The sequence below is a fragment of the Scleropages formosus genome, chromosome 14 (assembly GCF_900964775.1).
Source record: "Scleropages formosus chromosome 14, fSclFor1.1, whole genome shotgun sequence".
In the NCBI taxonomy this organism is placed as follows: Eukaryota; Metazoa; Chordata; class Actinopteri; order Osteoglossiformes; family Osteoglossidae; genus Scleropages; species Scleropages formosus.
The window spans coordinates 16,727,442-16,740,409 of NC_041819.1; the positions used below are offsets into that span (position 1 = coordinate 16,727,442).

At 42.5% G+C, this 12,968-nt stretch overlaps 1 protein-coding gene across 1 annotated transcript in view; it reads right to left on the reverse strand.

The window, feature by feature from the left end:
• Positions 1 to 12,234, reverse strand: part of efnb1 (ephrin-B1) — a 70,872-nt gene extending 58,638 nt beyond the window's left edge. The window contains exon 1 of the mRNA XM_018746622.2: positions 10,933 to 12,234. Within this exon, the coding sequence (XP_018602138.1) occupies positions 10,933 to 11,051 (119 nt within the window). The 5' untranslated portion in view covers positions 11,052 to 12,234. The remainder of the gene's footprint in view (positions 1 to 10,932) is intronic.
• Between the last annotated feature and the right edge of the window lie 734 nt (positions 12,235 to 12,968).

The following is a 12,968-nucleotide window of genomic DNA, read 5'->3' on the forward strand; positions in this document are numbered from 1 at the left end:
AGCATTCTCACTTTGTCATTCTAAAGTTTTCAATTTACAGTTTTATTTTTCAACGTAAAGTTAAAATTATTCAAAGCTTCACAGTCTTTTTCTTTATTATAGCTGTGTATACAAAACCTAACCCGTAAATAAACTGATGTATGTCTATATTATTTAGCTTTTACTGATTGTGACTTACGTGGGTCAGGGGTTCAAGTCTTGCTTGGGTTGCTTGGGGTGCTTGGGGTGCTTGGGGTGGACTGGCATCCCATCCGGGGTGTGTCCCGTCCCGCTCCAGCATTGCGCCCTGTGTTGCCGGGTTAGGCTGCGGTTTGCCGCGACCCCGCTTGGGACAAGCGGTTGCAGACATTGTGTGTCTGTGATTGGGACTTACTGGTTAATGTGATGTTGGGACTTTTAAATAAATCAAGTTAGAAACACACTTCCCGTTCTTATTGTGTTTGCAAGGAGAGGTGTCAGAGTAATGTGTATTTTAGCAAGGAACACTCTTCGTGTGTGGGGAGTTTACAATGTGGTAAGCCCAGGTTTGTTTCCACCCTAGCTGTAGCTCAAGTTAATAATAAAGAGGTCATGGTGTTCTCAAGATGACAGACCCCACTGATTCGAAGTTGCACATTATGTGCGGTGCAGAGGGCTTTACTGTGTTTGGCAGGTGTTCCAAGACGAGAGTGACAAGAAAGCAGCAGGAACCCAGCTGAGCGCAAACAAGGTCAGAAGGATTGTCTGACTCGAACACGCAGCCATACTAGTCCCCGTAGGTTCTGCTCTCCACGAGTCACTTCATAATTCCCTCTTACATCAGCAGAGCTGAATCTGACCTCATAACGAAACCATAAACTATTTATGTTTTTGCAGCATTAAACAGCATATATTATTTATGTGGCCACAGGTACCAGCCAAATTATTGCTGATTACCGAGCCAATAAACACTCTTTACAGGCATGTGGCTTTCAGACAGCTGCTGTAAGGGCTTAACCATAGCAAATGTACAGTATTTATATACATTTATATAAGATTTTACTGTGGAAAGTAGTTTACATTTTACAGTGCAGAATTAGTGCTCCTCGTGAGACCAGGCTGATTGCTTTGTTGTACTAATATAAAAGTTACAGTCAACATAATAAAGATAATTAGTTTCCATGCATGATGTTCCATATTGACATTGTTGACTGTTTTACGGATTCGTATTTCACTCTTGAAGAAATCCCATATATCTCGGTGCATGTAGTCGTCTAATTTCTTTATAATGCCGTTAAAAAGTCGGAAGAGCGATGGTAATGTGTGTGAGGCAGATATCCGTCTCCAGCCGGGTATGATCGTTACAAGTCAAGCACCTTTTCTAGACAAGGTTTACTGCGACACCTCTCCGCCCGACCGCCGGGAGGCCATTCTTCAGACTTCCTTGAAGGATACTGTTTCTTCGGGGCTGTCGGGTTTAATGACGAAAAAGTTCAGCGGGATGAAACTCAAGATGGCCCCTGCAGGAACGTGAGCTCGCACCTTTTCCTGAAACCCCATCCTGGTGGCTTACCACCCCTAAAAGAAGCATGTTTGTTGCCAAGACCGATCCTCGAGAAGCGGCGTTCTATTGTCTGTGACGGGATCTCAAACGATCCTGTCAAAGAAAAGAATTGCCCAGAGACAAAATAAGTATAGAATCCAGTGCACATCTGACTCCATCAATCACGCAGACAATCAAAATAATTCAATTATCGGACACTAAATCCTTTACTCCTTTGTCCGCGTCTATGTGCCTGCAGATAAATGGACTATGATGAAACAACGTCACCTATTTCCCATGACTGTTTTTTTCCCTGTAGGGGAGATCCACACCAACTACTTTTTATGGAGCACAGGGCAGTAATTCATCGCATTCTATTATGCTAGGGAAAAACGTAATGACAGATTTAAAAAAAATCAGTTTTTGAATTTTTACCTAATCTATGTGAAATTACTTGTTGAATCAAGAATTTCCAGACGGTGGAGGGCAGAACTATGTGTATGATTCAAGTTTGTACATAGTTTGAAAGTAAGAGAAAATGTATATCACATTAAAAATTCTTTTGTCAAACAGCAGTTCTTCATTATTTCCATATTATTCAGAAAATATTGTAACAAAAATCTGATACTGATTTGTGATATATAAAACTGATCTCACCACAGCTGAGTTGGAGCAACCTAATACATGAATATATTTAAATATGTTTAAATGCACATAAATGTCAATCAAAAAGAATCCAGAATAATGTAACTTTTTAAAATTTGTCATTATTGTGGATATTTTTTTTGAAATACACTTTATTTGTGAGTGTCTATTTTTTTATGACGTTTGCTTAAGTGCTTTAAGGCATTGAGGGAGTCCGCTGGGAAGGAAGAAAACGGGGAGCTTCTAGGTGTGAGACTAGCGGCTTTGGGGACCTGTAAAGGGAGAAATAAAGCAGTCGGCTCAGTGGCGGTGTCCTGCCACTGCGCTCACTGGGCAAAGCCTGCTGGGTAAAGCTTGCCAGGCCTAGCAGGGTGACTTTTAATCCGGTCCTTCTCCACTCCACGACCCCCCCACCCCAAAACACTGGGGCACCTTTCACGGCGGACACTGTCATAGCAACAAGCGACAGACAGCCACAGAGCCCCGGGGAGAAGGGGTTAAAGGCGGAGAGAGGAAACCCCCAGCTTATGGGCACGCGGGAGCGGCAGCTTTTGTGATGTCAGACCTGCTTACTGGGCTAGCTGGTGGGGGTGTGGGATTGGTGGTGGGAGGCCGCCTGCAAGGCACGGCAGGACGGAGGACAGAAAGAAAGCCTGGGCCATAAATCAAACCCCATTCCCACCTGACGTGTACACTTCAAAGAGGACAAATCCCTCCACCCCCCCGAAAAAAGATGAATGGGCAAATTTCCCCATCCCGCTAACAGGTAATAATTCCCAGGGACCCAGACGCTGCGGCCCATGCACTCAAGACGCTTCGGCTTCCTCTCGTATTTATGGACTAATGGATTAGGCCTGTTTCATATTTAATAACAAGGGCTGTGCGAGCAGGAGTCCATCTGGTATGACGGCACACTTTGCAGAGATGGTGCCTGAAGTGTGTGTGAAGACGAGTGTGAGGGGTGTCCGTTTTTAATTTTTTTTTAATAAGATCAGTCATCTGTGCCGCCGTTGCCCTATCGCAAGTGTGAAGAGGGTTGACGTGCTTGTCTTAACGGGGCTCCTGCTCCACACACACCTTGCCATTTCACACCTGCCCTTCAGGACGCATTATGGTCTGCGCCGCTCAAACTATCATCGAACCCACAGGAGCAGGAGTCACCCGTAGACCAGAACTACTTAATGTGACTGGTACTAGTCCCGCGGGCCTCAGGGTTCGGGTGGAGATGGGCTCTGAATGGGACCGCAGCTGGGTCTATTTTAGTCCTTCAGCAATTTCGCCCTCAACCAAAACGCATTACAAGGACCTGGGTCTTCGTTCGACATGAGATCCAACAGACTTTTTTTCTTTTTTTTTTCCTTTAATGTAAAACAGCATGCTTGCCACAAAGCAAAACAAATTATGCTAGCGAAAAAGTGCACAGTAAAATGAAACAGGAGTGGACCGCTCCCTTGACAGTGAGCAGATCATGAGTTTGTCACCATTCTGTAGTATAAAATGTAAAACGAATATTACCCTACTGGTGCCATGTTATCACACGAGAGGCAGGAATATTTGAAGTATTCCACGAGTTTGGCACACCGGTCTGTATCCGAATTTGTGTCAAAAAATATCTTACACGATAGGTCACTAGGTACAGTGCTTAATTTCCCAAGCGTTCAGATGTCCTTAAAAGGGAATAACCTCTATAAGCACTTGGTTTTAAACTACACACACTACTTTGAAAACACGTGAAAAAGTGGGTTCTGACACAACACTCATTGCACTGTTTGTCTGATGAGAAACATGTTTTCCAAGTTCCCAATAAAAAAAGACATAAAGAGGCGCACTGCATATTCCCAGTAGAAAAGGATGTATAATAAATGAAGAGATTTGTCTTAATTCTCCTGATATTGTCAGTGCCTCAAGGTAAGACTAATTAGACTTTTTAGACGGTAAATCCTCCAGACAACAATTACTAAAATTCTGTATACCATCAGCTTTGTGGTTTATGCGCTGTTAGCTTAATGTCTTTATTGAGACAAATAATTAGTTTAGCATTTCAGTTTAGGCTACACGGCAAAAAAAAATAATAATAATAATCTGGTAACAAAGCCTAAATTTCAAAATTTGAACAGAACTCACAAGCCTGGTTTAAAAATCTATTTTGGAGAACTGTAAAACAAAAAAATGTCTAAAACACATTGTAAAAAAATTCAACATGCTTATTTGTATCTCAACGCATGCAGGCAAGGAAACTGTAGATGATAAATTACTACTGTTTTTAGGACTTGCTGGAAAAATATCTCCCACTAAAGCCAACAAAGACCAGTGGAAAACTATAGTTTTTAAACAACTTTTCTGGCACATGTTGGACTGGAAAGTTGAATCGCTCCATAATAACTTTGTTTATTTAAAACCTTTATTAACTAAGGATAAGAATTTACATTTATTCATTCAGCTCTTCTCCAGAAGAGCCATACAGTGTTAAGCTACCTACAATTATTCATCAATTTCTACAGCTGGGTAATATAGTTTTCTTTTATTTATTTATTCATTCATTCTACTGCAGTAATTTAAAGTAATTACCTTGATCAAGGGCATTACAGCAGGAGGTGGGTTTCGAACCCCCAACGTGAGCAGCACTAACCCCTACGCTACCTGCTGCCCCCTTCCCTTCCATCTTAATGAGCAGGTTTGACAACAAACAGATGAACAGCAAAACGAACTGCGACGCACAAATGCCAGTGAACTGCGCAGTGAGAATGCCTGTCAAATCAATTTTGAAAGTTAAATCACCTCTGAGGAAATTCAAACCCAACTCATGCAGAGTTCATTTAACTGTGATTTCGCTGCTGATCAGTCCTTTACAGGAGTAAAACAGTACAACGGTGCCTTTGCTTGTCAATTGCTTGCCATTGCTATTTTCACTGGATATATTCGTACATTTAGTCAATTAACAAAATATGGAATGCAGTGTAAAAAGGTTAGAGTAGAATAACACACAGGGAACCAGCACACCTACTGCGCTCAGGTCACACACGTGCACAGACAGATGCCCAGCCAGATGCATCTATTGGAAGGCTGTTTTTACTCCTAAAAATACCATCTGCATTTGTGTGTCAGTCCAGCCGGGCTGCCGACTTGCAGTATTGAAATTAACCCAGCTGTCTGAAAGCAGCCCAGACACAGACGGGCTTTGAAGAGCACCAGTTGCTTTCCGCAAGTGTAATATCAGCGCGCCTGACCTCACAATGGCACCGTGCGCCTTTTACACTTCCCTTCTTGGCGAGCTAAGCCATCCTACGGCGGTTCTAAGCCCCCGCGTATTGTGATCGGGTCGGCAGTGCTGTGAAACGTGATCAGAACCTGTGCGAAGGCTTCAGGGAGGGAAAGGAACACAAAAAAAAAGCCTTTTCTATGACACCTCTTGAGAGAGTCCCTTTCTTGTGTAAACTAAGACTAAAACCCAGAGCGCTGGGAAGGGTTTATTAAAGGGCTGGAAGTTTTGCCACTGCCTATTTAAACTGTGACAAAGTTAATCCCGGGCCTGTCATTTCCGACCGCAGGGACATTGATCAGGACGCCACGGGCGAGCCTCAGTCCTCAGAAGGACTGTAATGTACTAAACAGGCTGCCCAGCAGTCCCTTCCTTTATTATACATAAGGCTGTTTCTGTACAACCGCCTACCTTCATCTAGCTGTGAATCATGAAAATCGTCAAACCAAAAATCCATTCAAGCATTAGGTAATTTTAATTTTTTCTTTTTAAACACTGGAGTACCCTAAGTTTATTCCTCGTCTTAACTGAAATAGCTTACACTTTTCTCCAAACTGACTCAACAATTTATCTGGTTATATAGCTGAGTAATTTTTACTGCATCAACTGAGAGTAAGTACCTTGCTCAAGGATACGACAACAGGAGGTGGGACTCGAACTTGAGTTTTTCAGTTGTAGAGTTATGGCTCTAACCACTACAGAACTTTTCGAAGAGTTCAGTTGTTGCTCCTATGTACCAGAGGCCAACGTGACGGTAAATCAAAAAAAAAAGGGAAACGTTTTCATATTTTCTTTGTCGAGGGGAGATAAACAGCATGAGGGTGTTGCTATGACAGCTAATGGGAGTAAAATGTATACCGTTTAGTATAAGGCTGAACTTGAGCAGTCATTTTTTTGCAAACTACAAATTGCCAGTATGCTGCCATTTGCCATCTGCCAAGTTTGAAGACCATTAATCAATGTCATCTGACCAGAAAACACAAGTTTGGCAAAGTGACATTATAAAAGAAACGACAAACAGAGGTTGCGAGGTCTGTCCCCTATCATTGCCTGCTTCTTAATGATATGTTTAATTGTTCTAAAATTGTGTATGCTCTTCAATAGAATGACCATCAAAATACAGCTCATCTGGAAAAAAAAAAAAAAGAAGAAATGGGGATGTTTAAGCATTTGAGCAGAATTTATCATCCATATAAATTATATGCTGTACACACACATAAATTGAAGCTTATTTTAATTATAATCAATCAGATCCCATTTCTACATACTAAGATATGAACAAATTAAATGTTAAGAAGACATCAAGTTATGGAAACCATTCAGAATCTTGTTAATTTTTTATACGGCTGTGATCCCCATTGACGTTTGCAAGAAAACTAATGTCCTGAGATGGCTTTTACAATGGTAACAAAGTTTAGGGTTTTTATAGTACTCACTAACTAATGTAAAGATGATGGAGGAAACAAAATAGTAGGCACTACATAAAATCCTACAAATAATAAAAAAGAGGGGAATGTGTCTTTGCAGCGGTATAGAATTAAGTGTGACAAACAAACAGAAACGGATCCAGTCGAGCTGTAACAAGACAAAAAAGAGTAGAAAAGGGTGAAACTGCAGCGTATGGCACTGTAAATAGCGAACATCTGCTCAGTATTCCCTGAATGATGTTTCACAATGTAACTTGGAGCTCCGTCTTGGGCACGACTTCATCGTTATTGTTCTCCGGGTGGAGAAGATGGCAGCATAAATTTATTAGTTTAGGCCGTACGAGTCTCCAAAGTAGAAACCGGATCCAGTGCTGCAGATCTACATCGCAGACGACACACTTTTGTCATGTTTCCAGCGCTAAGACTTGTCAGGACCGAGCGAGAAGTTAGTTCTGGAGACCATAAATTATTATTTTTTTTGTAATTTCATCAAATAAATACTCTGGACAAGCAAGCCTGAATACATTTTAAAAAACTGTCATAGAATTGCACCAAAAAGCAACACAATACCACTAAATTCTTCAGATTCTCAAGATCTGTAATGTACAATTAACTAAAGAACACAGGAATTGCAGTAGAAGTGCTAAAAACCAGAGTTCTGTGATGAGCTCTCCACAATGAAAAACATATTTCATGCTTATATGAAGCCTTATTCTGCCAGGGATATTTTGTATTTAACACTCCGCCACTTAAATCGCTTGTGCTGTTGAGACTTGCAAAACATCAACTTTTTCATCTAACAGGACATCACTTGTGCCGCCATGGCAGTCTGCTCTCGAGGTCATAAAACACTTTGACATTCTTACATTATATGCACGTTAAATACCACAGAGAGTAACCGCAAATCGCAGGGAGCTAAATTTAGGCATTAAGAGTTTGAGAACATAAAGTCCACCAAAGCATAATCCCACAAGTTGTACACAATAAATAGCATCACGTAACGGCGCTCAGGCCACGGCTGCTACACCGTCACAATTATGTATGTTAAATGGACCTTACAATTCAGCCCGCTGCACTCTTGGTTCATCACAGGTTTTTCAGCGGCTGATTTGTGTGAAATATTTATGCTGCATTCAAATTTATGCCTTCCAAAAAAAGGGGAGGGGAAAAAAACAGCCATAAAGGGAAGGACCTTTGGGCATTTCAACTTTGAACCTCTACGGCAGGGGCATTGGCCTAATGAGAAAATTGCAGACTAAATGCGCCACCGTAAGTTAAATAATAAAAAAGGTTAATTTTATGGCCAGCGGGTAGAAGTGCTCTTTAATGTGGAGCCAAATAAGACAATAAATTTCCACAGTGAACCTGGAGGGAAAGTGTCTCAAAAAAAATAAAACTTTTGTAAACTTCTCTCAAGAGTGATTTACAGGCCCAGAGCGCAAGGAGCAGTGCTATTTCCATCTGTCCATTTGAGAGCAGGGTGTCCATAAAGCTCCTGGACCATCACCTCAAGCTATAAAACCATTACGCCCCAACAGCAACCCAAACGATGTTTACTTAGCCTCCGCGACAAGAACAACCTCTCCCATTTCTGCAGCGTCTTCTGATGACACTCTTAGGAGGGCCTTACCCTCAGCTGCAAGTCACCTTTTTCTCCTGTCTCTCCCTTATGTCCCAAGTACAGCAATTCACAACATATTCATAACTGCAGTGAAAATAAAACCCGTTTTATTAAAGTACAGTAAAGCATTTGAGGGTGTTTTTCTTACACTTTAGAATGAACATCTCCTATCTGGTTCCCAGATCTTACATGTAGCTGTTGAGTAATGTGTGCTCGCAAAAAAATCAGATAAACCATGCTTTGATAGTCATATGTCTATATCTAAAGCTCTTCATCTTTTGAGAAATGTATTGTGTTCACCCTGAGTACAGCGAGAAGTGTTTGCAAAGCAAATGTAACGTGCATCATAGATTCAGGAGTTCTATGAACTTTACTCCATATTTAACATTTACATCTAAATTACTGCGCTAAACTTAAACTCATTGTCCTTTATTTTTTTACCACCTCAGCTAATGAGCCAGTGTGTGTCAGGGTCACTGGTGTGGTCATCCTCTCGAAGATGTACAATCAGACATCAAGTGCCGCTGTGAGGGCCCTCGAGGGCCCCTGACGCAGCAGGGCCTTCTGGGTGTCGGGCACGGGCAAGTACAGCAACAACACTCGGTGGGATAAGCAAACAAACGCCAACTTGCTTGAGGAAACAAGGGCCAGCCTCCGCAGAACAAGGGAGCTCTTATTTTAGCACCTGCCTGTATGCGACTCACAGCCGCACTCAGTCAGACTTCAAACTTAGGGAAATGATCTTAACGTATGTGGAGAAAAAAAAAAAAAACACACAAAAGCTTTCAAATGCCACTGCCACTCCTTACTTTGCGCAATGAGTCACTTCTAATATTCAGCTTCTTGTGTTTTTTTTTTGTAAACTATGACTGAAAGAACTAAGTCTTCAGGATATGTGCAAAATTGCATAATGTATCTGAAATTATGTAATAAAACACACCATATTAGAAAATAATAGATTTTTTCCCCATTACAGTTAGATTTTAAGCATTCGACTTCTTTACCTCAGTTTAATAGTTAACGCATCACCATCACACCAGGGTTGGTATATTATTTCGAAATCTTAACGCTGCAGACATTAAATTTAGCTTATAAACAGTTTCAGCATTAAAATGTAACTTATTAATTACATCTGAAAACATAATGTAATATCAATGTGAATGTGTTTACAGCGGTGTTTTGTCTGTATTTTCATTTTGAGTCATACATGTTGTTTAATAGGAAAGAAAGAGTGTTTGTGCATTTGTATACTTTTAAAAATAATGTCCTTGTTTTAACTTCCAAACAAGGGAAACCCTTTTTTCTAGTTTTCCCAGCTTCAGTAAACTGGCCTGTATTTGTGCCTCCCAAATATAACTGTTGTGTACATACAATTTATAATTCAAATTACAGACACTTGCAAATGCAAAAGTTTATAAAGGTCTATATTTTAAAACTTAGTAATGATTAAAATTCCACTAAGCTCACAATCACAACAGCAGTAAATTAATAACCTACAGAAAAATTTCTTGATCTCACAGCTAAATTATCACACCATAACATTTAAAGACAAGCATTATTATTATTATTATTATTATTATTATTATTATTATTAACGTTATTATTATTATTATTATTATTATTATTATTATTATTATTTAAAAGAGAAGTTTATAAATGCCCAATGTTAAGTTAGGTATTTTTTCTTCCAAGTAAAACCCGAGCTGAAGTCATCCCATAACAGTGTAATAAAAGCATTTTATAAACAGTGACTCTTAAATTGTGTAAAACAGGAAGGTGAAACTGACTTGATGCAACAAACTTTTATTTAGATTCAGATATTGAACTAAATATCCTGCATAACGCACATCGCCTAGTAAAAGTCACCATACGTACTGGTATAAGTGAAAGAACTAAGACTGAAATAACTATATATATATATAGTTATTTATATATAGTTATACACATATATATATATGTGTGTGTGTGTGGTGTATGGTGTGTCAGCGTGGCCTCTACAGTGTTTTGTTCTCAGAATGAAACCCTTGTTGTTCTGATGCTATACACACATTGCGCTTATTTGCAATTTCAGTTATTAAGTAGTGACGCACAGAGGTAAAAAGAAATGAATGAAAAAAAATGAAAACCTGGCTGATGTGCCATCGCCAGGTGCTCCTTCTCCGTGCGTATAACGCCTGCATTCACAGTGCGCATTAGTGTGTTTTTTAAGAACAAACACGCACGAACACACGTGTGCGACGGACGCGCATGCAACACCTGAGCGCAACCCCCTCCCCCCCAAGGGAGAGTTCCCACCGTAACGTCTCCGCGAGCAATAAGCGCGAGTGAAAGGCAGCGCCGAGCGAGCGCAGCGAATTGCTGATCGCGGGGTCGCCTTAGCGCTACTCGTGACAGACATGTCAACGGCGCATCGATCGTGGACACTGCGTGACTGCGCGTGAACAGGAATGAAGGGGAAGCGTCACTAAAAGCGACTCACTTGGCGTTCTGCGAGTTCCATATGACCGATTCCAGGGACTTAGCAGCCGGCAGCGCCGACCTGCAGCTGAGCGTGAGAATCCAGAGGTAGTACCTCCACCAGCAGCCCGACCCCGCCATGGTCGCCCTGGTGAGGGAAGACACCGATCGGCGAGGAGGAGGAGATCTGTCTCGGGATTCCGCAGTATCTCAGGGCGCCCGAGTATCCTCCGATTCCGGAATGTCTCAGGGTGGCGGCCGGATGACAGACAGTGTGTAAATCCCGATCCTTTTCCGACCCAAAAATCAGCGGCGCCCAGCGCAGACTGTCACGCGGTGCGCCAGCGAGCGAGCTCGCGCGCGGGCACGCATGCGGTAGAAACCCCCCGCACACCGCTCCTCCACGCAGAATCCCGCACACGTCTCTGTCCCCCCGTGCGCGTTTGTATCTCCCGTTTCACACAGGTGTGAGGTCGGGGAGGGGGGGAGGGGGGGGCGCTCCGGTCCGTCAGTCGGTATTTCAGAGCGAGCTCTCAGAACGCACCGCTGCGTTAAAAAAGGATCCGTCGCGCAACAACGTGTGGCATTAATTAATGTGACTGGAAAAGTGGCATAAGTTCGCGCGCGGTTCTGACCCGGGCGAGGGAGTCCACATCCAGGACCCAGCAGATCGCGCTCAGTCCGTGCTCGTCGGGGCTGTTGATGGATTTTATTTAGTCACAGCCGATCAAACGTCAAAGTCTCTTTTTTTGGGTGGCCAAGCTGCTCCGCTGACCCACTTTATGGAGAACGGTGTTCCTCTTTAAAAAATGTCCAGCACACATCCAACCCTCCCTCCGCCGAGAAGGGGTTGAAGAAGATGATGATGATGGATGATGGTGATGATGATGATGGTGAAGTTATGAAGAGAAGAAAGTCCGCTCGCTTCTCGCGTGTCCACAGAGCTCCATGAAGCTGCGGATCCACGGGCCGCCCGCACTCGGGACGCTATAGCTATGGACCCCCCAGCGCGCTAAGACACTGATCAAATTTTCTCAAGCATCGCCCCCTCTTCTTGATCCCTCCAGCGCTCCACTCGTGTGCCAAGCAAGTCCACGCTTAAGTGAGCTGCTAAATCCAACAGACTGGAGAGAACAAATGATTCGCTGAAATATATAATATATATAATTTTTTATTTATTGGTGTTCCAAGGGTTATTTCTTAAGCGAAACGCCGACTCGTCCTCGTCGCCCTTTTTCGCCAACAACGTCGCGTTTTTAAAAAGCTGCGCGACGCGGCGTGCGGCTGAAACCTCCGAAAGCTGCGTTGCCGAAGTCGCGCGACCGCCGCTTGGGCTGTGCTGGAAGTGCGAGGCGCGGGGCGCGAGCTGACGCGCGCGCGGGCGGAGCGACGGCCCAGAAGCGCCGACCAATGGCTCGTCCTCGCGCGCTGTTTGCGTCTTTTTTTTTTTCCTCTCTCTCTCCCGTCCTGGGAACGAGGAACGGTGGACTGGGTTTGGCGGGGGGAGGGGGGGTATGACAGTAACGTTACAGCAACGTTACATTACTGTTACAGTATCATGACAGCGACGGTACGTTATAAAGCTACCTTTATTTCCCACAACTTTTATCCCAAGAATTAACAGTTAAAGACGCCACGTTCTATGGCAAAATACTGCCCAGCCACTTCTTGACATTGTCTTTCTGCAGCGAACCATTTTTGTTTTAAAAATGGAAAAAATAGTTTGAACTTCTTGAACTGTGAAGACACGTTCCAAGATTTCGCCATTACAACAGGCTCTGTTTTAAGACATAATTAGGGAGATCTTTCGTGTGTTTTACTTTTTTATACGACGTTTCCTAAAAATCCATCAACTTTGCCAGTCGTGTTCTTAAAAGTAGTCAATGTCGCCCTCTATCGGACCGACTGGGAACCCGGACGCGATAAACCCGGCTTTACCTCAAACGTGTGCTTTCTTATTTTTTTTTTTTATTTTGTATTTTACGTCTGTATTGTTATCTCTACTTTTAAAATAAAACATCTCCTGACATAATTTAGTCATTTTTTTTAAATCCTTAG